This window comes from Dendrobates tinctorius, unplaced genomic scaffold, assembly GCF_039654945.1.
Source record: "Dendrobates tinctorius isolate UK_male_01 unplaced genomic scaffold, ASM3965494v1 ptg000046l, whole genome shotgun sequence".
In the NCBI taxonomy this organism is placed as follows: Eukaryota; Metazoa; Chordata; class Amphibia; order Anura; family Dendrobatidae; genus Dendrobates; species Dendrobates tinctorius.
The window spans coordinates 64852339-64878776 of NW_027361714.1; the positions used below are offsets into that span (position 1 = coordinate 64852339).

Below are 26438 nucleotides of genomic sequence, written 5' to 3' on the forward strand. Positions count from 1 at the left end.
GTCCCTACAGTAACCCAAAGTGGAGGAGGCTCCATCGCACGTTATCAATCCTGCCCGGTTTATCACGTTAGCTCCTGTGAGTCTTCATTCCATGCTACCTGGCAAGACCCTCGTCCCGCAAGGCAAAAGGGTAGAAGTACTAAGCTGGGGTCACTCCTCCAAGATCGCTGGACATATTGGCATCAAGAAGACCCTTACTCTGTTTTCCCGTTATTACTGATGGCCTTCTCTCCGCCAAGATGTGTTGGACTTCGTGGCCTCCTGCTCAATTTGTGCCAGGAACAAGGTACCTAGAAGCTTGTCCTCTGGCCTCCTTCAGCCGTTGCCTGTTCCCAAAGCTCCTTGGTAACATATCGCCATGGATTTTGTTACCGATTTACCCCGCTCTTCCAGATGCACGACTATTCTGGTAGTAGTCGATTGGTTTTCCAAAATGGCTCATTTTGTTCCATTACCTGGCCTGCCCACAGCCTCTGAATTGGCTAAAATCTTCATTCATCAGATTTTCAGATTACATAGGCTTCCTCAGTGGATCCTGTCTGACCGCGGGGTACAGTTTACCTCCCGCTTCTGGAGAGCACTCTGTAAACTCTTGGGCATATCTCTGGATTTCTCTTCCGCTTATCACCCACAGACCAACAGGCAAGTTGAACGGGTCAACCAAGTCTTGACCTCCCACCTACGGAACTTCACTAACTAACCAGACAAATCTCATAGCTGGGGGCTGCAACTCTCAGCTGTCAGCTTCAGCAAGGCAGTTATCAAGAATAGAGGGGTCCCCACGCTGTTTTTTAATTATTTAATTATATAATTAAAGAAAATGGTGTGGGTTCTCCCCATATTTGACAACCAACCTTGCTAAAGCTGTCAGCTTGGGGCTAATATTCTCAGGCTGGTAAGGGGCAATATCTAAAAATAGCAGCCTGTAGCTGCCCAGAAAAGGCACATCTATTAGATGAGCCAATTCTGGCGCTTTTCCTGACACTTCCCATTTGCCCTGTAGTGGTGGCAAGTGGGGTTGATGTCACCTTTGTATTGTCAGGTGACATCAAGGCCACAGCTTAGTAATGGAGAGGCGTCTATTAGACACCCATCCATTACTAATCCTATAGTTGTATGGTAAATAAAAACAGCAAGAATAAAGTCATTTATTTGAAATAAGACTAAACACAGTGTTCCATTTTTATTTAAATGCCTAATTCCAGCAAAGCCCTTGTTCTCCTGTAATAAAAGTAAAATAAAAAAAACAACAATATACCATACTTGTCCACCGTTCTGTCCCATGCTGTAATCCATGTCTGGGGTAGAAACAGTTTTAAACTGTTTCCACTGTTTAGGCACATCAAGAGCTCTTAAAAGGAAACATGACACCCGCAGACCATTCCATCAAAATCTGCATTCCAAAACGTCACTACATCCCTTCCGAGCCCCGACATGTGCCCATACAGTAGTTTTCTCCCCTTTTTAGGGTATCAGCGTACTCAGGATAAAATGGACAACAACTTTTGGGGTCCAATTTCTCCTGTTACCCTTGGGAAAATAAAAAAATTGGGCACTAAAAGATCATGTTTTTGGAAAAAATCAGATTTTTTTTATATTCACGCCTGAGCGTTATAAACTTCTGTGAAGCACTTGGGGGTTCAAAGTGCTCTACACACAGCTAGATAAGTTCCATGGGGGGGTCTATTTTCCAAAATGGGGTCACTTGCGGGGTGTTTCCTCTGTTTAGGCATATCAGGGGCTCTCCAAACGGGACATGGCGTCCGATCTCAATTCTACCCAATTTTGCGTTGAAAAAGTCAAACAGTGCTACTTGCGTTCTGAGCTCTGCCATGCACCCAAACAGTGGTTTGCTCCCACATATCAGGTATCAGCGTACTAAGGACAAATTTCACAATAACTTTTGGGGTCCTTTTCCCTTGGGAAAATAAAAATTGGGGGTGAAAAGATCATTTTTGTGAAAAAAGTATGATTTTTTTAATTTTACGGCTGTACGTTATAAACTTCTGTGAAGCCCTTGAGGGTCCAAAGTTCTCACCACACATCTAGATAAGTTCCTTGGGGGGTCTAATTTCAAAAATGATGTTATTTGTGGGGGTTTCCACTGTTTAGGCACATCAAGGGCTCTCCAAACGAGACAAGGCATCCAGCCAATTTTGCGTTGAAAAAGTCAAACTGCGCTCCTTCCCTTCCGAGCTCTGCCATACGTCCAAACAGTGGTTTACCCTCACATATGGGGTATAAATGTACTCAGGACAAATTGCACAATAACTTTTGGGGTCCTGTTTTCCTTGGGAAAATAAAAATTGGGGGTGAAAAGCTCATATTTGTGGACAAAATATGATTTTTTAATTTTACGGCTGTACATTATAAACTTCTGTGAAGCACTTGGGGGTTCAAAGTTCCCACCACACATCTAGAGAAGTTCCTTGGGGGTCTAGTTTCCAAAATGGGGTCACTTATGGGGGGTTTCCACTGTTTAGGCACACCAGGGGCTCTTCAAATGCGACATGGCGTCCAATCTCAATTTCAGCCAATTTTGCATAGAAAAAGTTAAACAGCGCTCCTTCCCTTCCGTGCTCTGCCATGCGCCGAAACAGTGGTTCCCCCCCACATATGGGGTATCAGCGTACTCAGGACAAATTACACAATAACTTTTTGGGTCCAATTTCTCCTGTTACCCTTGGTAAAATAAGAAAATGGACCTGAAGTAATTTTTTTGCGAAGCACCTGAAGGGTTAATAATCTTCTTGAATGTGGTTTTGAGCACCTTGAGGGTTGCAGTTTTTAGAATGGTGTCACTTCTGGGTATTTTCTATCATATAGACCCCTCAAAGCGACTTCAAATGTGATGTGGTCCCTAAAAATAAAAATGGTGCTGTAAAAATGAGAAATCACTTGTCAACTTTTAACCCTTATAACTTCCTAACTAGAATTGAGCAACTTTGGTCGGATCGGGTTTCATCAAACAAAATTTGTTTCAGATGAAACTGGTCCGACTAGGGCAAAAAAGTCGGAGTTTCGTCCGAAACCTGACCCCAATGCAAGTCAATGGGGAATAAAAGTCGGCATTGAGTGGATGAATGTCATCCGCTCAATGCCGACTTTTATTTCCCATTGACTTGCATTGGGGTCAGGTTTCGGACGAAACTCCGACTATTTTTGCCCTAGTCGGACCAGTTTCATCTGAAACAAATTTTGTTTGATGAAACCTGATCCGACCAAAGTCGCTCAACTCTATTCCTAACAAAAAAAAATGTTGGCTCCAAAATTGTGCTGATGTAAAGTAAACATGTGGGAAATGTTACTAATTATGTAGTTTGTGTACCATTTCTCTGTGATTTAAGGGCATAAAAATTCAAATTTGGAAAATTGCGACATTTTCAAAATGTTCTCCAAATTTCCGTTTTTTTCACAAATAAACGCAAGCTATATCAAAGAAATTTTACCACTAACATGAAATACAATATGTCATGAGAAAACAATGTCAGAATCACAGGGACCCTCATAAAGGGACAGTGGTCAGAATTGTAAAAATTAGCCCGGTCATTAACACGCAAACCATAAGGGGTTAAATGGTTATAAACTGATAAAGAAATATTTGCAAAACTTATTGAACATTTACAAGCTAAATAATAAATAAACCCATTAAATCTAATGTTCAGATTTTTTTTTTTTCAGATTATATATGTGAGTCGAAACCCAAAAGATATCCTTGCATCATATTACCACTTTTACAAAATGAGTCCATTTTTAGAAAGCACAATAAATTGGGAAACATTTCTAGACCTCTTCATGTCAGGGAAAGGTAATGTAGAAGAAAGGAATGATTTTTTTCATGTGATTATAATCAATGCAATGATAATTTTTTTTTCAGTTTTTAAATTAATTAGCATTTATATACGCAAAATAAAGCACAAGCATTAAAGATGTTTTGAAAGTAAACTTTAGGCTTCATTTACTTCTGTGATTCAGCTTACATGGAGTATTGTTACATGCAGCACTGTACTACTGGTCAAATCATATAGATTATGGAATATTGAGTGGAGCCTCAAATGCAAATGAAAGAACCATAGGTATAAATATGTTTATATGACAGCTGTCCCTGGAATTTTTCCTATTCATATTCCATAAGATTGTATGGTCATATAAACTGAAGGGATAGATAGATGAGTAATTATCCAAAAGTATCTGCAAAATCAGTGTTACTGTTACTATGTATTATTGCAATGACTATTTGTTTTAGCTATATAACATCATAATGAGATCGAGTTGTAATGTTGTGAGAAACATTGCCACTTTGTGATAATATGTCACAAGGATTTCCTTAAAGATCAGGCATTCAATTTTTGATTATGGGGAACGTGTCCTCAGTCAGAACATGACCTACTTAATTCAAGTTGAACATACATTTTAAGTATTTGTAAAGATGTTTTTATTTTATTTTTGTATTATTACTATTTAAATATTTTCACTTATAAGTCAATGAGAATCTCCAGTCTATTGCTTCATATGGTCATGGTATTGCTTATTGCTGTATGACATATCTCTAAGTAATGTTAGCATTTTTAACAAGATGGCTACCCCATAATCATGTACACAGAATAGTAAAAAAATAAAAAATGAAAGCAAACTATAACATATACATACACATACTGTATATACTGCATATAGTGGGGGAAATAAGTATTTGATACACTGCCGATTTGACAAGTTTTCCCATCTACAAAGAATGGAGAGTTCTGCCATTATTACCATACGTATACACTTCAACTGTGAGAGACTGAATCTAAAAATAAAAAACCACATTGTATGATTTTTACATAATTAATTTGCATTTTATTGCATGAAATAAGTATTTGATACAAAAGAAAAATAGATCTTTGTTTTCAATTACAGAGGTCAGACCTTTCCTGCATTTCTTGACCAAGTGTGCACACACTGTAGCAGGGATTTTGACCCACTCCAGGACCTTGAGATGCTTCTTACAGGCCTGGACATGTGCTCGAATGAGCAGGGGAACGTTGTGTGCCCTGCAGGATTTTAATCCATGATGGCGTAGTGTGTTACTAATGCTAATGTTTGTGACTGCAGTCTATGCTTTCTTCAGGTCATTGACCAGGTCCTCCCATGTAGTTCTGGGCTGCTTCCTGACCTTTCTCAGAATCATCCTTACCCCACGAGGTGAGATCTTGCATGGAGCCCCAGACTGAGGAAGATTGACAGTCATCTTGTGTTTCTTCCATTTTCTAAAAATTGTGCCAACATTTGCTACCTTCTCACCAAGCTGCTTGACTATTGTCCTGTGACCCATCCCAGCCTTGTGCAGGTCTACAATTTTGTCACTGGTGACCTTAGACTGCTCTTTGGTCTTGGCCATGTTAGAGAGGATACAGTGTGATCGATTGACTGTGTAGATGACTCGCCCCCAGAGGCTGTGGGGTAATCGGTGCCAGGCCCGTTGATTTCAATGGGATATGTCACAGTGGCAGTGACCTGGTCTGTGGCCTCAGGCAGTCAATGTACAGTAAAAGGGGTAGAGTGATGGGGATAAAGTTTGTCATGATCCAGTGTTGGATCTGGCGGTATTAAAAGCACAAAGTGAACTTTTTTTACTTTGGTTAAGTTCAAAGGTGTTTTGACTGTCCCCGGTGGTTAATGGTATTGCACCTTAGGTTAGGTTGCACTTAATTATGTTCAGGTGTGGGGCTCTATAAATGGGTCTCAGGGTGTTCACTCACTGCTGGTGATATTCCTTGCTTAGTTGTTGGAGAGCCTTGTGGAAGGATGGAGCTGGATAGGAGTCAGCCAGAGAGAACGAGTGCCAGCTAATGGTGTCTGCAGGAAGGACTGGCATGGCCTGGTGGAGTCGCAGTTTATGGTGTCGGCGGGAAGTGCGGGCATGGCTTAGAGGAGTGGCGACTTGGAAGAGAGTTGCACTCAGCATGTTCGACTTGGTTGCTGAGAACTGGACTCGAGCATGCTCGGATTCTTGGCAGAGGCTGGACTCATCTTGGGACTCTGTGTACTGGACTGCTGCAAGTGGTGATGGACTCTGCTCCCAGGCTGCACGATGGTGACTGATCCAGTTATGGTGATGGATCAGGGTGGAGGAGAAGATGCACACAGGTGGTGGGCTCTGTTGCTAGGAGCGTATGCAACAGAGCAAAGATAAGTGGTGTTTCCCCTGTATTGTCTCTTTCCTCATGTGTGTTATTAGTGCAGTGGTGGGATTAGTCTCCGCACCGACCTATTCCCTAGTGAGGGTTTAGGCGCAGGGCGAGCCAGGGTTTTAAGGTTCGCGTGCGGCGACAGGCGCGGAGCCTGTATAGGGAATGTTAGGAGTGCAGGGACACTGGCTCAGGGGAGCTTAGGAGGTCTCCATGTCCCCATTCCCTATCGCAGGGCCCACCATTGTTAAAGTTTCCCAGGTTCCCCCTTATTATTTAAATTCGCCCCACTGGAGGCGGTGTATCCAGGGTCACGTGTGTTATGGGTTCGCCTTGCGGCATCATCTGCGACCAGACACACGTGACCATGACATTATCACCAGCCCTTACTTTTTTTTTCTGGTTAGCTTTGGCCATGTGGAGACCTGTGGTAATTGCTGCCGGGCCTCACTGAGGTGCAGTGGGGAGCGGCAAGGTGTGTTTAAGCCGCTGCAGCAGCAGTTATCAGGGTCTGGGGCCTCTGCTCAGATAACCAGAGAAACAAAAATGGTGGCTGCGGTCTGGCAAAAGCCCCTAGAGTCGCTGCTGGGGAGCGGGACTTGCTCTTACAGGGGACGCACCCAGGCAGGTGGGAGGAATGGTGCCCCACGGAGCTGCCTGGTATTCCCCGAGGTGAAGGGGTACGTCCCTGTAGTGAGCAGATTGGTGAATAGTCTGCGGGGCTCATGCCAAATCTTCGATGCCGCCCCTCCTGGTCGTGTGGAGGCGACCAGCGAGTATATATATTTTCCTCCATATTCCTGCGGCTATGGTACTAAAACCCCCTAGAGTCACTGCTGGGGAGCAGGACTGGTTCATGCAGGCGGGCGCACCCAGGCAGGTGGGAGGAATGGTGCCCCACGGAGCTGCCTGGTATTCCCCGAGGTGAAGGGGTACGCCTCTGTGGTGAGCTGACTGGTGTGATAGTCCGCGGGGTTTTACGCCAAATCTTCATACCATCGAAGAAGCCGCCCTCCTGGTCATGTGGAGGCGACCAGCGAGAGTATATTTCCTCCATTTCCCGGTCCCCTTCTCCTCCTGGTGTGTGCAGCAGGTGTGCTGCGGGGGAGTAGGGACAAATCTCTACCCTCGCCATTAACCAACCCTAGGAGGCGCAGTCCTCATGGTGAAAGGGTTGGAGGGTGGTGTCCCTTGGTGAATAGCGGGGGTGTGAGTGTGGTGACACAGGGGGACGCCTCTGTTGTCAAGTCCAGAGTGAGTTCACCAAAAAATGACAAATGTATGTGTGCAATAAACGTTCAGGTCCGGACCTGTGTGTGAACGAGCATGTATGGGAGCCACCAAAAAACATCTTGTGGAAATGTGTTGTGGAGTCTGATCAGCTCTGAGCAAACATACACATACATTAACTCGTTCCCCAGGTCGGCGCTGTGGAGATGAGTGGTGCCTCCAAAAGGAACTTTATTGCCAATATCAGCGGTGTTTGTCATAAACCTGAAGTGTCAGGTAGTGGTGGGGTGAACTCAGGGTCTGGGCGTCCCCGCTGTAGGTGTTTCCCTAATGAGGGGTGGTCTTGAGGGTCCAGAGGCCCCTCATTAAGGAGGGGGTACTGTCATGATCCAGTGTTGGATCTGGCGGTATTAAAAGCACAAAGTGAACTTTTTTTACTTTGGTTAAGTTCAAAGGTGTTTTGACTGTCCCCGGTGGTGGTTAGTGGTATTGCACCTTAGGTTAGGTTGCACTTAATTATGTTCAGGTGTGGGGCTCTATAAATGGGTCTCAGGGTGTTCACTCACTGCTGGTGATATTCCTTGCTTAGTTGTTGGAGAGCCTGGTGGAAGGATGGAGCTGGATAGGAGTCCTGCGCAGTCAGCCAGAGAGAACGAGTGCCAGCTAATGGTGTCTGCAGGAAGGACTGGCATGGCCTGGTGGAGTCGCAGTTTATGGTGTCGGCGGGAAGTGCGGGCATGGCTTAGAGGAGTGGCGACTTGGAAGAGAGTTGCACTCAGCATGTTCGACTTGGTTGCTGAGAACTGGACTCGAGCATGCTCGGATTCTTGGCAGAGGCTGGACTCATCTTGGGACTCTGTGTACTGGACTGCTGCAAGTGGTGATGGACTCTGCTCCCAGGCTGCACGATGGTGACTGATCCAGTTATGGTGATGGATCAGGGTGGAGGAGAAGATGCACACAGGTGGTGGGCTCTGTTGCTAGGAGCGTATGCAACAGAGCAAAGATAAGTGGTGTTTCCCCTGTATTGTCTCTTTCCTCATGTGTGTTATTAGGGCAGTGGTGGGATTAGTCTCCGCACCGACCTATTCCCTAGTGAGGGTATAGGCGCAGGGCGAGCCAGGGTTTTAAGGTTCGCGTGTGGCGACAGGCGCGGAGCCTGTATAGGGAATGTTAGGAGTGCAGGGACACTGGCTCAGGGGAGCTTAGGAGGTCTCCATGCCCCCATTCCCTATCGCAGGGCCCACCATTGTTAAAGTTTCCCAGGTTCCCCCCTTATTATTTAAATTCGCCCCACTGGAGGCGGTGTATCCAGGGTCACGTGTGTTATGGGTTCGCCTTGCGGCATCATCTGCGACCGAACACACGTGACCATGACAAAGTTATTGAGATGATTCATGACGCCACTTGTGGTTTCTGGTCAGTTTGACCAGCGCTGCAGGGTTGCTTCTCTGGGACAGATGGTGTGGTGCAGCAATGTTGATGAAGCTCCCCACAGGCAGAGCTGTAGTCCCATGGCAGTAGAGTAGGTGTTGAGGTAGATGGTGCAGTGTTAGGCACAGAGATGTAGCAGTGCTGGATCAGCGACGCAGGATTAAGTGGAGGACACAAGGGCTTGTATTTCCAAGGCTTTACTCACAGTCTGTTGCACATACAGTTGCCCGCTTCGGTGCCGTGTTGTAGTTGTGAATTAAACTCAAGTTCCTCCTTCCAGATGTTACTTGGAACTCCACTCGTACGGCAGACAGCTGTAGCCTGCTTCGGGGACTTCCTACTATCAGGTCCCGGCTCACACACACTGCTATTGTGCCCCCGAGTCTTAGGTGGAAATAAAGTTGTGACAACTTCTATTCCTCCGGTTTCTGCTGCAGGACCATCAGCATCCATACAACTTCGGATACCGGACTCTGAACCATGCGCTTTAACTTAAGGAAGGGTTCTGCTCTCACCCTTGTCCTCAGTTCTCTTCTCCCCATGTTCTGTACTAATCTATCTTCCCTCTGAAGAATTAGGCTTTCTCTTGCTCTTTCCCATGCCAACAGCTCTGACTCCCAACAGTCTGCTGCTGCACTAGCTTCCGCTCCATCCCTCTCCGGGGATCTTCTCTAACCAACTGCCCCCTTCCTAACCTTCTTCCGTCTCTTGTGCAGTCCAAGCTCCACCCGCTTCTCCAGCACCCTTTGTGAACCAAAGCAGCTGACTTACAGGGTGCTCCGCTATTCTAAAGTGTCTGTGCTGGGTGCAGGTGTTGGAGTGTGGTCAGGTGTCTCCACCTTACCTGGATAGTAGGGTACCACATCTCAGGAGTAGGTGCAGTACCTCTGTGGCGACTGAACCCTCAGGGGCGCCACATAGACAGTTGTCATTTATACATGTAACAAGTTCAAACGGGTGCAATTAACACAGGCAATGATTGCAGAGTAGTAGGGCTTCCTAAAGAAAAACTAACAGGTCTGTGGGAGCCAGAATGCTTGCTGGTTGGTAGGTGATCAAATTCTTATTTCATGCAATAAAATGCAATTTAATTATTTAAAAATCATACAATGTGATTTTCTGGATTTTTGTTTTCAGATTCTGTCTCTCACAGTTAAAGTGCACCTACAATAAAAATTACAGACCTCTCCATTCTTTGTAGGTGGGAAAACTTGCAAAATCGTCTGTGTATCAGTTACTTATTTTACCCACTGTATATATCTACATCTTTCACTAGCTAAAGTTAGATACTGATCGGCGCTATAGGACTAAAGAAAATAAGCAATGATAAAAACCAAATAGAAAAACAACCCACTCTAGAACATACATGGCAGACCAAGGCAGACCAATAGATGTGATACAAATTGGTGGCTGTGACTGCTGCTTTTTGATAGAGGTGAAAAAATTCACGGCAGAGGTCTAAAGCCCCCGTTACACACTGCGATATCGCTAGCAATATTGCTGCAAAGTCACCGATTTTGTGACGTTGCAGCGATATTGCTAGCGATATCGCTGCATGTGATACTTACCTCCGACCGGCTCCCCCGCTGGTTATCGCTGATCGCGCGAGAAGCTCCTGGATCATTCCTCGTCGGTCACTTCCTGCGGCGCTTCCTGCTGTGACGACGAGCGACGCGTGGAGCCGGGCGGGAGGACGCAGCATCGCCGCGTCTGACAGGTAAGTAGCGATCCCCGTCCCCAGCGATGTCGCTGGTGAGATCTGCCTGTGTGGCAGCTCACTAGCGACCATCCAGCGATGCACCAGCGATCCTAACCGCGTCATATCGCTGGTCGGGATCGCTGGTGCATCGCTAGGTGTAACGGTACCCTTACTCCATAGAGTTAAGTGAGCTGTGCTCCTTAACAACGCAAATGCAAATGACAGCTTGTGAAAGCTGGAGGGAGTGAGAGCTACCAACAATAAACCAAAGCCAGATAAACTCCAAGGCAGTGAGGCTGTAATGAAACCCAGCACAGGGAGTGAACTGTGGCTGACACAGAGTGGGGGGAGGGCGAGAGATTAGAAGTGCAAGGTGAAAGCAGGGAAGCTTTGGCCGAAAGCGTCCCTGGATACCTGCTTGGAAACAGCCGCTGGAAAGTTTCTGAGCGTGTGACGTCACAGCCCGTACAGGGCAGCATAAGGATCAAAAAGCTAACCACTAAATCACTGTCTAATCAGCAGGAGCTTATCACTAGATGACTATTAAACCTTCTCCCATATAATTCTCCATATTCATGAGCTCTTTATAGCCATGCCTTCACCACTGTTTAGCATCTTTTTCCCTATGCAAAGTGTACACAGAAAGCTTTTCATCATCAGGTGGGGTTATAAAGAGCTCAGCATTCAGAGAACTGGCAGAATTACAGATTAAACAGTGATCTTAAGAAGCCAAGTAAGTTACACAATGCTGGAACCAGGGTCTCTGCCCCTACTTTATGCTGATGTGAGATGGGTAGCATAAAACTGGTGACAGATTGCCTTGAAGTCTTTTTTTTGCAACAAATTGCAGATGGTCACTGTTTCCGCTATAGTGCCTCATGACAAGGTAGTAGTTTCTAATCTGTAGATTTGCCCTCAAATTTAAAGCAAGAGTGATCATAAAAATTGTAAACTGTTAATGCATTTACAAATTCTATAATGATAAAGTTTATCTTACTTTACAGTCGCAGGTAGCTCGTGGTTTGATCATGTAAGGGGCTGGTACCAGCACAAGGAGGAATTTGACATACTTTTCTTGACATATGAGGACATGATAAAGGTAATTAAGATAATTTACATTATAGAAAAATATTTCCATTCCTAGGGCATCCAGTAGAATTTGTAGCTATTAGTGATGGGCGAGCACTAAAATGCTCGGGTGCTCGCTGCTCAGGTCGAGCAAATTGGAATACTCGGGTGCTCGACCCGAGCAACGAGCTCAATGTTAGTCTATGGGAAAACCGGGGGTCCTTTTAGAGTCTAAAAACATCTGAAAATGATGGAAACAGTGCTCAAATGACATGGGATCATCATGGTGAAGAGCCCTGGAAGCACTTCTGACTCCTAGGTCACAGCTGTGAACAATGTTGTCCGAGTCTTACGCCATTTTTACAGGCACACAATAAAACATACAAAAATTAAACCAAAATGGATTTTTCTGGGAAATATGTTAAGGAACATCCTTTCCAGGGTAATGACTTTTATATAAGGCAAAATAAATAACCCAAAACAAAAATGTTCCTCCACTACTTTGGCTATGTTCACACGTAGCGTTTTTGATGCGTTTTTCAACTTTACCATTGCTTTCAACCAAGACAAATGCATTCACTGGGAAATGTAACTTTAACAGTTTACAACCTTATTTGGCCATGTAGTGTGTGACGCATCTTCAGACACATCCTGTTTCATTTATGAAGAAGGGTCTCTGAAAGTCATAATATCTATTTTTATAGGGCCAGCAGTCGGCCCTCACTATTCTTAGAGAGCCATCAGCCGGCTATGCTTTGTTTCTCCCATTACTAAACATTGGGTCCCTTGTACTGTTATTGTGTTTGCAGTGAGTGGCAGGGTTCCTCAAAATTTGGACACACCCCAACAACCCATTGAACAGACATCATGGATGACCACATGCAACCAAAGTTCCCAGCATTCATTTGGTACTCCCATACTGTTTGTTTATGCAAGGCATGCCCTGCACCAAAGTCACATGCACCCCAATAAACCTTTGAACACTCATACTGGATGGCAACAGGAAAACCAGGTTCACATTATTCATTTGGTACTCTCATAGTGTTTGCCTATGCATTGAATGCAAGGACTGCCCGGCACCAAAGTTACGCACACCCCAATAACCCTTTGAACACACATACTGGATGGCCACATGAAACTAAATTTCCCATTATTCTGACTTTAAGTCACCTAAAGTTTGCCCATGAAGTGAATACAAGGTCTGCCCAAAATTTGCACACACTCCAATCCCCTAAGGAAGAAATGTGGAGGATGGTCTCCGAAAAATGTTTTCCCAGTTTGCAGGAGCGGGTCTCCTATACTTGTAATGCCCATATACTAAGTGTATAGGCTGAAAAACATTTCCGTCTGGGGGGGTACACATCAACCTATTGTGTAAATTTTTTTTATGGCCATCATAAACACCCTTGTAAAGAGCTATAGTGGCTGTTGCATCACGGAACGCTTTCACCCTCATGTTCTAGTGGTGGTGTTGGAAGAGACATGGAGTATAGCCTCCGAAAAATGTTTTCTCAGTTTAAAGCAGCGGGTCTCTTATAATTGTAATGCCCATACACTAAGTGTATGGGCTGACAAACATTTCCCCCTGGGGGTACGCATCAACCTACTGTGTAAATTTTTTATGGCCATCATAAACACCCTTGCAATGAACTATATTGGCTGTTACATCACAGACCACAATTACCCTGGTGATTTAGTGGGGTTGTCGGAAGAAACGTGGAGAATGGCCTACTAAAACTGTTTTCCCAGTTTACAGGAGCGGGTCTCCTATACCTGTAATGCATGTAGTGTATGGGCTGACAAACATTTTCCCCTGGGGTGGGACATCTCAACATAGAGTGCAAACATTTTTGAAACAGGCATCATAAACAACCTTGAAAAAAATTACTTGGCTGTTGCATCACGGTGTTAGGAACGGCGGAACGCACTATTAATAAAAATAAATAATATAGTGCTTTCGCCGCTCGGGGTCCACCATGCAGTAGATGTTACACCGCTGCTAGGTAATGACAGACAAGCAATATGGCGGTATAATGCGAACAGGTTAGACTTCACTCGAAGTGCGCAACGCGGGCTCTGTTCATACACAGAGGCGCCACAATATAAACATACGAAAATGCTGAGCCTGTTAGTGTCACAGACCACAGGGAAATGCACACACGGTATCTGGTCACAGGAGCAGGACCCAAGGCAGAGGAGCTGCGTCTGTCTAGACCTACCATGTGTGCGGCGTCGCTACTGCGGACTCCACGGAGGGCTGCAACTGCAGCGCGGCATAGGGCACGGCCGCTAGTCGACAAAGCTAGGAGGCAGGCGCAATGTCGGACGCTAGAGTAGAGGTGCGGAGTGCACAGTGGCCTAAGGCTTGCCACTGATTGGCGCTGACTGCTGCACTAATTCCCTATCCACATGCGTAATATCAGAGGGAAGGGGTTTCAAATGAGTCAGTCACCAGAGTCATACATCCGTCACCATTCACACATTAGCTTGAAAAGTTTATACTCGTGCATGGCCGAACGGTCATGCGCGCTTTTTATAGCCGTGTGGGACCTTCCAGATCTCTGAGATGGACCAATGAGATCTGGAGCAGGACCTGGGCACATGACTCCCAATTTCCAAAGGAAGATCGCCTCGTGATCATGCCCAGTAGAAGCACAGAGGAACTTAGTCTCTGGAGTGGTCTGCTGCAAAGTAATCATCTCTGCAGTAGATAGACAGCAGGAGACCGCAGAATGTGAGGCTCTGGATTTCTGCAGAGCAAGAAACCAAATGCCTAACATTACCCACCCTCCTAGGGCCCCCTCCCCTCTGAGCCTTCCAATCCACCACCTTATGTCCATCAGAGGCATAGGTCTCAGACTTGTCCCATGGCAAGTCTGATGTCCCGGTAGATGACACGGAAAACCGGGACACGTGGAAGGTATCAGAGGCGGCAAGATCGCCAGGTTTAAGAAGGGACATGTGTGAGACAACGGGAGCGGCAAGACCGCCCGGAGCATAGGTTGAAGTGAAACGCCGCGGTGTGTCGGCGGACGTTTCTACTCTCTGTTTAAGGAGGCTATCCCAAGCACGAGGCGCATGCCCGAATATATTTTTTAATGTCCCGAGCCCTGTGCGGCCACCAATACAACCCTGCCAGGAGTTTTGTGGTCTGCATGTAGCCACAGTGACCACCCGCCCTGGACGTGTGTGCCCACGCGAGAACCTTCGGCCGAAGGCGAGGGGGGACAAAGGTCTTGCCCGGCGGCACAGAGTTTGGCCATTGCGGGCCCCCATTATCCTGGGGAACAGAGTACTGACAGTGGTAACCGCAAGTGGAGCTTAGTGCTGGATGCGCCTCAAGATTGGCGCGAGACACCTCCATGGGCTCTGGGAGTGAACACTCTGGCTCGGGTGATTCCAGAGGTTCAAAGAGGTTGGGAGCCGGAGTAACCCTCCTTCTGCATTGAGCATGCTCCAGCCCGCGCTCCGAGAAACAGTGATCAATGCGAGTGGCAATTGATCCAGACTTGCAGGAACCTCTCTGGTAGATAGAGCATCCTAAACATGCTCAGCTAAACCTCTGCAAAACTCAGGTATGAGGGCTCTATCAGACCATTCCAGCTCGGAAGCCAGTGTCTGAAAACGAACGGTATACTGGCTGACCGAGAGGGATCCCTGAGGTAATGCAAGGAGCTGAAGAGAGGTATCGTGCGTGACCCGTGGTCCCAGGAAAACCTGCTTGATAGATGTTAAGAACTGAGCAGTGGTCCGAACCTCAGGGTCACCACGCTCCCATAGTGGCGTGGCCCACTCCAATGCCCTGCCCGACAGAAGGGAAATAATAAACCCCACCTTAGCCTGTTCCATAGGGAATCGCGCAGCCAGTAACTCCAGCTGGATAGAGCACTGGTTCACGAAACCCCTACAGGAGGCGCAATCGCCAGAAAATTTATATCGGGCAACGGGAGGCGGGAAACTGTCGGCGCAGGGGAGGATGTGGACATACATGAAACCGCCTCTGCGATCACCTGTACAGCAGCCTCCGAAGACTTCGCCGCTGAGATAACATTCTCAAGAGTAGCCAACTAGCCCTCTAGCTGGCGAATGCACTTAAGGAGTTGCTGCTGATCTGCCATTACTAGCCAGACCCTGGCGCTAGTATAATGTTATGAACGGCAGAACGCATTAAATAAAAATAAATAATAAAGTGCGTTCGCCGCTCGGGGTCCACCGTGCAGTAGATATTACACCGCTGCTAGGTAATGACAGACAAGCAATGTGGCGGTATAATGCGAACGGGTTAGACTTCACTCGAAGTGCGCAACGCGGGCTCTGTTCATACACAGAGGTGCCGCAATATAAACATACGAAAATGCTGAGCCTGTTAGTGTCACAGACCACAGGGAAATGCACACACGGTATCTGGTCACAGGAGCAGGACCCAAGGCAGAGGAGCTGCGTCTGTCTAGACCTATCGTGTGTGCGGCGTCGCTACTGCGGACTCCAAGGAGGGCTGCAACTGCAGCACAGCGTAGGGCACGGCCGCTAGTCGACAAAGCTAGGAGGCAGGCGCAATGTCGGACGCTAGAGTAGAGGTGCGGAGTGCACAGTGGCCTAAGGCTTGCCACTGACTGGCGCTGACTGCTGCACTAATTCCCTATCCACATGCATAATATCAGAGGGAAGGGGTTTCAAATGAGTCAGTCACCAGAGTCATACATCCGTCACCATTCACACATTAGCTTGAAAAGTCTATACTAGCGCATGGCCGAACGGTCATGCGCGCTTTTTATAGCCGTGCGGAACCTTCCAGATCTCTGAGATGGACCAATGAGATCTGGAGCAGGACCTGGGCACATGACTCCCAATCTCCAATGGAAGATCGCCTCATGAGCATGCCCAGTAGGAGCACAGAGGAACTTAGTCTCTGGAGTGGTCTGCTGCAAAGTAATCTTCTCTGCAGTAGATAGACAGCAGGAGACCGCAGAATGTGAGGCTCTGGATTTCTGCAGAGCAGGCGCAGAAACCAAATGCCTAACATTACCCACCCTCCTAGGGCTCGCTCCCCTCTGAGCCTTCCAATCCACCACCTTGTGTCCATCAGAGGCATAGGTCTCCGACTTGTCCCATGGCAAGTCTGATGTCCTGGTAGATGACACGGAAAACCGGGACGCGTGGAAGGTATCAAAGGCGGCAAGATCGCCAGGTTTAAGAAGGGACATGTGGGAAACAACGGGAGCGGCAAGACTGCCCGGAGCATAGGTTGAAGTGGAACGCCGCGGTGTGTCGGCGGACGTTTCCACTCTCTGTTTAAGGAGGCTATCCCGAGCACGAGGCGCATGCCCGAATATATTTTTTAATGTCCCGAGCCCTGTGCGGCCACAAATTCAGCCCTGCCAGGAGTTTTGTGGTCTGCATGTAGCCACAGTGACCACCTGCCCTGGACGTGTGTGCCCACGCGAGAACCTTCGGCCGAAGGCAAGGGGGGACAAAGGTCTTGCCTGGCGGCACAGAGTTTGGCCATTGCGGGGCCCCATTATCCTGGGGAACAGAGTGCTGACAGTGGTAACCGCAAGTGGAGCTTAGTGCCGGACGCGCCTCGAGATTGGCGCGAGACACCTCCATGGGCTCTGGGAGTGAACACTCTGGCTCGGGTGATTCCAGAGGTTCAAAGAGGTTGGGATCCGCAGTAACCCTCCTTCTGGATTGAGCACGCTCCAGCCCGCGCTCCGAGAAACAGTGATCAATGCGAGTGGCAATTGATCCAGACTTGCAGGAACCTCTCTGGTAGATAGAGCATCCTTAACATGCTCAGCTAAACCTCTCCAAAACTCAGGGATGAGGGCTCTATCAGACCATTCCAGCTCGGAAGCCAGTGTCTGAAAACGAACGGCATACTGGCTGACCGAGAGGGATCCCTGAGGTAATGCAAGGAGCTAAAGAGAGGTATCGTGCGTGACCCGTGGTCCCAGGAAAACCTGCTTGATAGATGTTAAGAACTGAGCAGCGGTCCGAACCTCAGGGTCACCACGCTCCCATAGTGGCGTGGCCCACTCCAATGCCCTGCCCGACAGAAGGGAAATAATAAACCCCACCTTAGCCCGTTCCATAGGGAATCGCGCAGCCAGTAACTCCAGCTGGATAGAGCACTGGTTCACGAAACCCCTACAGGAGGCGCAATCGCCAGAAAATTTATATCGGGCAACGGGAGGCGGGAAACTGTCGGCGCAGGGGAGGATGTGGACATACATGAAACCGCCTCTGCGATCGCCTGTACAGCAGCCTCCGAAGACTTCGCCGCTGAGATAACACTCTCAAGAGTGGCCAACTAGCCCTCTAGCTGGCGAATGCACTTAAGAAGTTGCTGCTGATCTGCCATTACTAGCCAGACCCTGGCGCTAGTATAATGTTATGAACGGCAGAACGCATTAAATAAAAATAAATAATAAAGTGCATTCGGCGCTCGGGGTCCACCGTGCAGTAGATGTTACACCGCTGCTAGGTAATGACAGACAAGCAATATGGCGGTATAATGTGCACGGGTTAGACTTCACCCCAAGTGCGCAAAGCGGGCTCTGTTCACATACAGAGGCGCCGCAACATAAACATACGAAAATGCTGAACCTGTTAGTGTCATAGACCACAGGGAAATGCACACGGTATCTGGTCACAGAAGCAGGACCCAAGGCAGAGGAGCTGCGTCCGTCTAGACCTACCGTGTGTTAGGCGTCACTACTGCGGACGCCAAGGAGGGCTGCAACTGCAGCACGGCGTAGGGCACGGCCACTAGTCGACAAAGCTAGGAGGCAGGCGCAATGTCGGACGCTAGAGTAGAGGTGCGGAGTGCACAGTGGCCTAAGGCTTGCCACTGACTGGCGCTGACTGCTGCACTAATTCCCTATCCACATGCGTAATATCATAGGGAAGAGGTTTCAAATGAGTCAGTCACCAGAGTCATACATCCGTGACCATTCACACATTTAGCTTGCAAAGTCTATACTCGGGCATGGCCGAACGGTCATACGCGCTTTTTATAGCCGTGCGGGACCTTCCAGATCTCCGAGATGGACCAATGAGATCTGGAGCAGGACCTGGGCACATGATTCCCAATCTCCAATGGGAGATCGCCTCGTGAGCATGCCCAGTAGGAGCACAGAGGAACTTAGTCTCTGGAGCGGTCTGCTGCAAAGTAATCTCTGCAGTAGATAGACAGCAGGAGACCGCAGAATGTGAGGCTCTGGATTCCTGCAGAGCAGGCGCAGAAACCAGACGCCTAACACACGGAACACGTCCACCCTGGTGATCTATTGTTGGTGTCGGAAGAGACGTAGAGGATGGCCTCCGAAAAATGTTTTCCCAGTTTAAAGGAGTGGGTCTCCTATACTTGTAATGCCCATACACTAAGTGTATAGGCTGAAAAACATTTTCCCCTAGGAGGGAACCCCCCAACATAGAGTGTAAACATTTTTGGAACGGGCATCATAAACACCCTTCCAAAAATTTCTAGCGGCTGTTGCATCACGGACCATGGTCACCATGATGATCTAGTGGTGGTGGATGATAAGGATCAAGAGGAGGAGGATAACAGCAAACTGCCAAAATCAGGAAGCATATATCCATGTGTGGGTGTGAACAGGTGCATGGGAACATACCTCCCAAAAAAGACACTGGATTTGAGGTTAGGTTTCACTGTTATTGGTGCGCCCCACATGGCCGTGGGGTGCTCGGTACAGGGCCGGTCCTTTAGGGAATATTGCCCCTCGAGGAAGCTAAGTAGTGAAACGCACGTTGGGCTCCCGTTCTCCACTAATAGTAAGTTTGGGTCTTGATTTTTTTGGACATATTTATCTTTTGCACATGTCGGTCTCTCTGGCTTTATCATTACTGGCAATTTGCCATACTTTATATCTGACTAAGGCCTCTGCTCTCTGATGCTTATATGGCAGATCTGACTTCAGGATCGCTTTACCTTTTTTCAGACCTATGAATTAATTAGGGAGATTGTTCCCTTGCACTTTTGCACTTTAACCTTTCACTGGTAAACAGTTGTATATATATTTTTTTGCCACATTCTGCAACTTTGCACTATAGCATACCTTCGCATATATGTATATATCACATGAGGTTTATTTATATGTATAAATGGTCTCATACTTGTCAACTAGATACCCCTGTTTGCTGATGCTTATATGGTAGATCTGGTTTTAGGATCGCTTCACTTTTTTATAGGCCTGTGAATTTTTTTACGGTGGCTGTCTCTATGCACTATTGCACTTTAACCCTTCATTGACAGAAAATCTGTGTGTGTGTATGTGTATATATATATATATATATATATATATATATATATATATATATATATATATATATATAAATATATCTTTTTGTTACATCCTGCAATTTTGCATTATTGCATACTTCTGCATATATGTATATACCATATGAGACTAATTTATATGTGCAATTGTTCCTATATTTGCCAACTAGATACCCTCTCTTACCTTTATGTGGATACTAAGTGTCGCTGATTCCCTTATATACTGTATATTTGGATTGATTTATTATTAAGTTGTATTATACCAATCTCTTGGATTAAAATAATTAAAATTATATTTTTTTATACATTGCTCCTGATTTCATCTTTTGTTTTTGTATCTTTAGGGAATGTTGCCGCGGCAATGACCCGGTCCGTAGCCCTGGGCATCTATTAAAACAAATGAGGAGGAAAGTTTATAGGGCTTAATTCGTGATGCCACACGTGGTGTTCGGCAATAAGGGGATGGCCGACACTGCCTAAAAAGACCACTGGGGCCATTAGTGATGCAGCATAGCTGTTAGAGCTCTCCACGGGTTGAGCTAGGTCCCAAGGCAGTTATAGTTCTTATAGAAGATAGTGATGTTGGGGTGCAGGACTGAGGGAATAATGAATAACTGCAGACACATGAACTGTAGTTTCCTTTGCCTTTACTTGATGATTTGGAATGCAGACCGGAGCACTGCTAAGTGCTGACAGATGCAAATGGAGTTCCAGACAGCCTGGAAGTAATTTAGGGTCCCCTAAGCCAGATAGTGTTGGAGGCCTCCTTGCTGCGCTATCCTCTGAGGACCTTGCTGCTTAAAGCTATGCTCGAGCCTCTGTTCCTTATTGTCCTTGTACTTGCCCATATGGCAGGCAGCTTGAGCCTATTGCAGGTGTCACTCCTTTGTAGTGGCTCAGGCTCTGATATGCTGCTGTGACCCGAGTGTTAGATGGGCCAGAGGACCTGCAGTTCTCTGCCCTCCGGATTTAGCTGCTGGGACTGTTGTACCCGTGCAGCCACAGACTCCGGCGTCCGGTTCTAGCACTCAGTTCTGGGGTGAGCTTGGTCACAGCTCCATTCCCCAGCTTTTCCTAGACTTCTCTCTTCCTCTATAACTCTTCTTGACTCAGACTACAACTCTAGTCTGGGAATGAGCTCCTCACTCTTTCAGTCCCCACCACTGACTGACTAACCCTGCCTCTAGGCCAGAACTAACAGGGAAGCTTCCCTAAAACCGGGTTTTGAGCTCCCCCTTCTGGTCTGGAGTCCAGAAAAGTGTTGAATGCTGATGTTACCTGACCAGGGAACTCATCCTTGCTTCCAGGCATGGCATCACCCCCTCTGAGGGAGGCAATGCCACTGTGATGTACAGGAGTCATGCTGTGATGTACAGGAGTCTGGCCCAATCCAGCCCTTGTTCATTTTTATGAGAGTCAGCCTGTCAGCATTTTCAGTTGACAGGCAGATGCGCTTATCAGTTATAATTCTACCAGCGGCACTAAAGATGCGCTCTGACAAAATGCTAGCAGCAAGACAGGCTAGGACCTCCAAGGCATAGAGAGCCAGTTCATGCCATGTATCCAGCTTTGAGACCCAATAATTAAAACACACAGAGGAATCTTGGAGGATGTTGGTACGGTCAGCAAGGTACTCCCCTCAGCAACTTCTAAAACTTTGCACTCCTTGTGAGAGTACCCCGGGCTTCAGGGCAACAGCGATGGGAGGGTCTGAAAAAACTCTCCTACAACTTTGCCAGTGTTCCCCTGTCTCTGCTGGATTGGAGTTGTCCAACGACTGTGACCTCTGCCGCCAGCGTTTTCAGATGGGAATTTTTTTAATAATTCTGCAACAATGGCCTTCTGGTACTGCAACATTTTAGTACACCTGTCTGCCTCTGGAAGAAGAGATTGAAAGCTCTCCTTGTAGTGTAGGTCTTGACGTGTCACCAAAAAGTAATGACTGTCAGCCAAAATTTTGACAATACGAGGGTCACGAGAAAGGCAGCGTAACAAAGTCAGTCATGTGTGGCAGACTGCAAAGAGGCAAGACTTCTGTGTCCTCAGCAAGAGGATGACTGACCATGCTCTCTTCCTCCTCCTCTTCCCTGTCCTCAGGCCATCCACACTGAACAGACAGTATGACAGTTGTGCTTGTAGTACCGTCTATAGCGCATGAAAGTAGCTCTTGTTCTTCCTCCTCTTCCTCATTGTCAACCAATCCACGTTGGGATGACATGAGGCTGGGTTGTGTGTAATCACCCTGTATGCTTCCTTGATCCATCTCATTGTGCTCAGCCTGCAATGCTACCTCTTTGATTGTGAGCAGAGAGCGTTTCAGAAGACAGAGAAGCGGGATGGTGAGACTAGTTATGGCATCATCGCCGCTCGCCATCTTGGTGGACTCCTCAAAGTTTTGTAGGATGGTACATATGTCTGACATTCATGTCCACTCCTGAGGTCGTATGTGTGGAGTCTGAACTGAATACTGATGGACTTGTTGATGCTGGTAATCATCAACTGCCCTCTTCTCACAAATTGTTTCCAACATGTGCAGTGTAGAGTTCCAATGCATGTGGACATCACACACCAGTCAGTGAGCCGGAAGCTGTGAACGCTGCTGAAGCACGGCGAGGGTGGTGGAATCTGTAGCTGACTTTCTAAAATGAGCACACAGGTGGCATACTTTCACAAGCAGCTCCAGAAAATGTGGCGCCCCCAGGAGTATGGTCGCCACAGTGGCATTACCTTCCTCCTAGGGAGTGTGATGTCATGCTTGGAAGCAATGAAGAGTCTCTCTGTCAGTTAATCACAACACAGTTCTCATTCCAGGCCAGCAGAGGGAGCTCTGAACCAAAACTGGGAGAAGAGCTACTCTCTAGGGGCCAGGAAGGGGAAATTAGGAGTTCGTGTGAGGAGGGCAACGTGTGTGGACGTGGAGGATAGGAGCTGGAAGATTGAGCAGAGTTGAGTGCTCACTTCTAGCTATAGCGCATGATCTGGAGCCCGGTCTCCAAGGTTGTATGGATACGGATGTTCCTGCAGCAGAAACCGGAGGAATAGGAAGCTGTAAATGCTCTGTTCCCATATAAGACTCAGATGCACAACAGCAATGGGTGAGCCAGAAGAAGAAGGCTACAGCTGTCTGCCATACGAGGGAGTTCTAAATGAGAACAAGCAAGTGGAACTTCAATGTAACAAAGTACTGCAAGTACCTAAGATAAGCGCTAGAAAGGAGACTACACAACCCATCTGATAGAGATTCCTAAGTTGCTTCCAGGCCGGCCAGCCTCTGTTCCATCTGTAATCTGGAATTCTGGACTGCATTTACCAAGCAAAGTAAAGGTAAAAAACTGCACCCTATTGTGTCCTTACCTTCTTCCTGCAAACTCTCCAGCACTGCTACATCTCTGTGCCACACACTACACCCTCTTCCTCAACACCTATCCTCTTCATCTACTCTGCCCTGGGACTGCAGCCCTACCTGTGGAGGGCTACAACATCATTGCTGCACCACACCATCTGTCCCAGAGGATCTGTTTGCAGCGTCAGCTTAACCCCTTTATTGCCGAGCACCACAGGTGGCGTCACGTATCATCCACTCATAAACTTTAACCAGCCACGCTTTAACCCCTTTTTACATGGACGCCCAGGGCCACGGACCGGGTCACCGATACTGCGACACTTCCCTCTGAGATACCGGCCCGGTACCGAGTACCCCACTGCCCTGGCGGGCAATCCAGTAGCATTTGAGAAACCATTGAACAACAAGTTTAAGCATATGGGCCAGGCATGGTACATGTGTGAGCTCGCCTCACCTCAGAGCCACCACCAGGTTCTGGTCATTGTCACACATGACCATGCCTGGCTGTAGGTTCAGCGGTGTAAGCTACACATATGCCTGGAGGAGGATGAGTTGCAGGAGCTGAAGACTGTGGGGGCAACCCTGACTGACGTAGGGCCTGCAATCCTCGCCATTGGGAGGACGTGTTCCATCCCAAGGTCCCTCTGGGTCCTGGCTTCCACTTTGTTAACCCAGTGTGCTGTCCGTGATATGTAGTGTCCCTGTCCACAAGCACTTATCCACGTGTCTGTGGTTAGGTGGACTTTCCCAGTAACAGCATTGTTCAGGGCATAGGTAATGTTGTAGGACATGTTCTTGTCTAATGCCAGGACAGAACACCAGGAGAAATAGTGGCGGCTGGGGATCGAGTACCTTAGAACGGCCGCCACCATCTGGTGACAGAAAGATTCCATCTCCACGAGCCTAAAAGGCAACATTTCGAGTGCAAGCTGATGAGCAGTGTATGAATTTAGTACTGTGGCCAGTGGGGCATTGGCTGCGTATTTCCGTTTGCGTTCCAATGACTGGGGTATGGACAACTGAAGGCTGTGCTGGGACAAGGATATGAACGTGCTTGATGATGGTGGTAGATGAGTGTAGGCAACGACAGGTGCAGGTCAGGAGGCATCTTCACATGCAACGTGGACAGGGGATTGGCTTGCACGCACAACAGTGAAAGAAGCAGTGTTTTCACCAACAGACACTGTTCCTGGAGCCTGGGGTTTGGCCCACAAAATTGGGTGCATTGTTGCCATGTGCCTGATCATGCTGGTGGTGGTCAGGCTGTTAATTTTTGCTACCCCTGCTGATGCGGGCATGGCAGGTGTTGCAAATGGTCTGTTTGGGGTTATCAGCAGAGTCTTTAAAAAACAACCAGACTCGGGAAGATCTAAAATCTAAAAATTGTACTGCCAACTTCCATCGTGTTGGTGTTATGAGGAACGGTTGCCTGCCTTCTGTCTGCGGACACCGCAGCACTGATTCTTCCTGGCTGTTGGGGTGTTTCACCTCCCTCCCCCTGTGTGCTGCTGTCCTCGCTCTGCATGTCCTCCTGCCAGGTTGGGTCAATTACTATATCATCCACCACCTCGGCTCCAACTTCCACAACCTGGTCCTCCTCCTGATTTTCTGGCAATTGTGTCTCATTATTGTTCTCCTGTTGTGACACGTTCCCACCGTCGCCTTCATGTGAACATGGCTGCTCAAATATTTGGGCATCGCTACATGCGATTTCATCTTGCACCGCTTCAAGTGAACCAGGCGAGAGGCCCGAATCTACAGTACTGTATTTGTAACCCACAGATAGATGAGGCATCTGATAGAGATACCACACTGTTCAATATGTGGCCTGTATTTTTTTATTTTTTACCCCAAAAGAATCTATAGAACTAGTGTAAGACATAGCAAAAAAAGGTGAATGTAGGCCTGCAATGAAACAATTTGTAGCCCACAAATAGATCAGGCGTCTGACAGACGCCACACTGTTCAATATGTAACCTATATTTTTTTATTCTTTACCCCAAAATAGTCTATAGAGCTAGTGTAAGACACAGCAAAAAAATGGTGAATGTAGGTCTGAAATGCAACAATTTGTAGCCCACAGATAGATCAGGCGTATGACAGAGATACTACACTGTTCAATATGTGGCCTGTATTTTTTACCCCAAAGTAGTCTAGCGAACTAAGGTAAGACACAGTAAAAAAGTTGAATGCCACAATTTGTAGTCCAAATATCTGCCCTGTATTTTTTTTTTGGCCAGCAAAATTGTGTCAGTAAGTAGGCTGACACAACAAAAAAAATTCTATGGAGGCCTGAAATGGCAAAATTTTGAGCGCAATGATATGCGATCCGTGTGATGAACAAACCCATTGTAAAATGTCTGCCCTGTAGCAAAATTTTTTTTGGCAGCTAAATATTTTTTTGGCAGCAAAATGGTGTCAAAAAATTGTATAAGACAATCCCAAAAAAATTCTACAGTACCACAAAAAAATGGCAGATTTTTATGCACACTCAGATGTGATGCCTGGGACGGGCTAACCCATTTAAAATTGCTGGATTTTCATGCTGTACTATGAAAAGGATCTGGCTGTAGTCTGCAGTGTTAACAAGCAAATGGAGAAAAAAAAGGGGGTTCTGGATTGCTTTGGATTAAAATAATCAGGATTAAGATGCAAAAAAAATTATTCCTAGCCACTGATACCTGGGGCTAGGTATATACGGTCAATATATGTAATAGGCAGCAGCAGCAGACAGTAATGGAATGGACCCTCTTGATGTATGCAATGATATCTATTTACCCACATACAGCGCCTGTATGCCTTGCATTGATTTGTAAATAGCCACATACACTCCCCTGCCTACCTAGCACTGCAATCTACACTCACTGGCCACTTTATTAGGTACACCATGCTAGTAACGGGTTGGACCCCCTTTTGCCTTCAGAACTGCCTCAATTCTTCGTGGCAGAGATTCAACAAGGTGCTGGAAGCATTCCTCAGAGATTTTGGACCATATTGACATGATGGCATCACACAGTTGGCGCAGATTTGTCGGCTGCACATCCCTGATGCGAATCTCCCGTTCCACCACATCCCAAAGATGCTCTATTGGATTGAGATCTGGTGACTGAGGAGGCCATTTGAGTACAGTGAACTCATTGTCATGTTCAAGAAACCAATCTGAGATGATTCGAGCTTTATGACATGGCGCATTAT

General features: G+C 47.1%; 1 protein-coding gene across 2 annotated transcripts in view; it reads left to right on the forward strand.

Annotated features, from left to right (window-relative positions):
- LOC141089506 (amine sulfotransferase-like) overlaps positions 1 to 26438 on the forward strand; it is a 246147-nt gene that overhangs the window by 90187 nt on the left and 129522 nt on the right. For both annotated transcript variants that reach the window (XM_073575962.1, XM_073575963.1), the window contains exons 4-5: positions 3682 to 3808; positions 11538 to 11632. In XM_073575962.1, coding sequence (XP_073432063.1) covers positions 3682 to 3808; positions 11538 to 11632 — 222 coding nt within the window. The remainder of the gene's footprint in view (positions 1 to 3681; positions 3809 to 11537; positions 11633 to 26438) is intronic.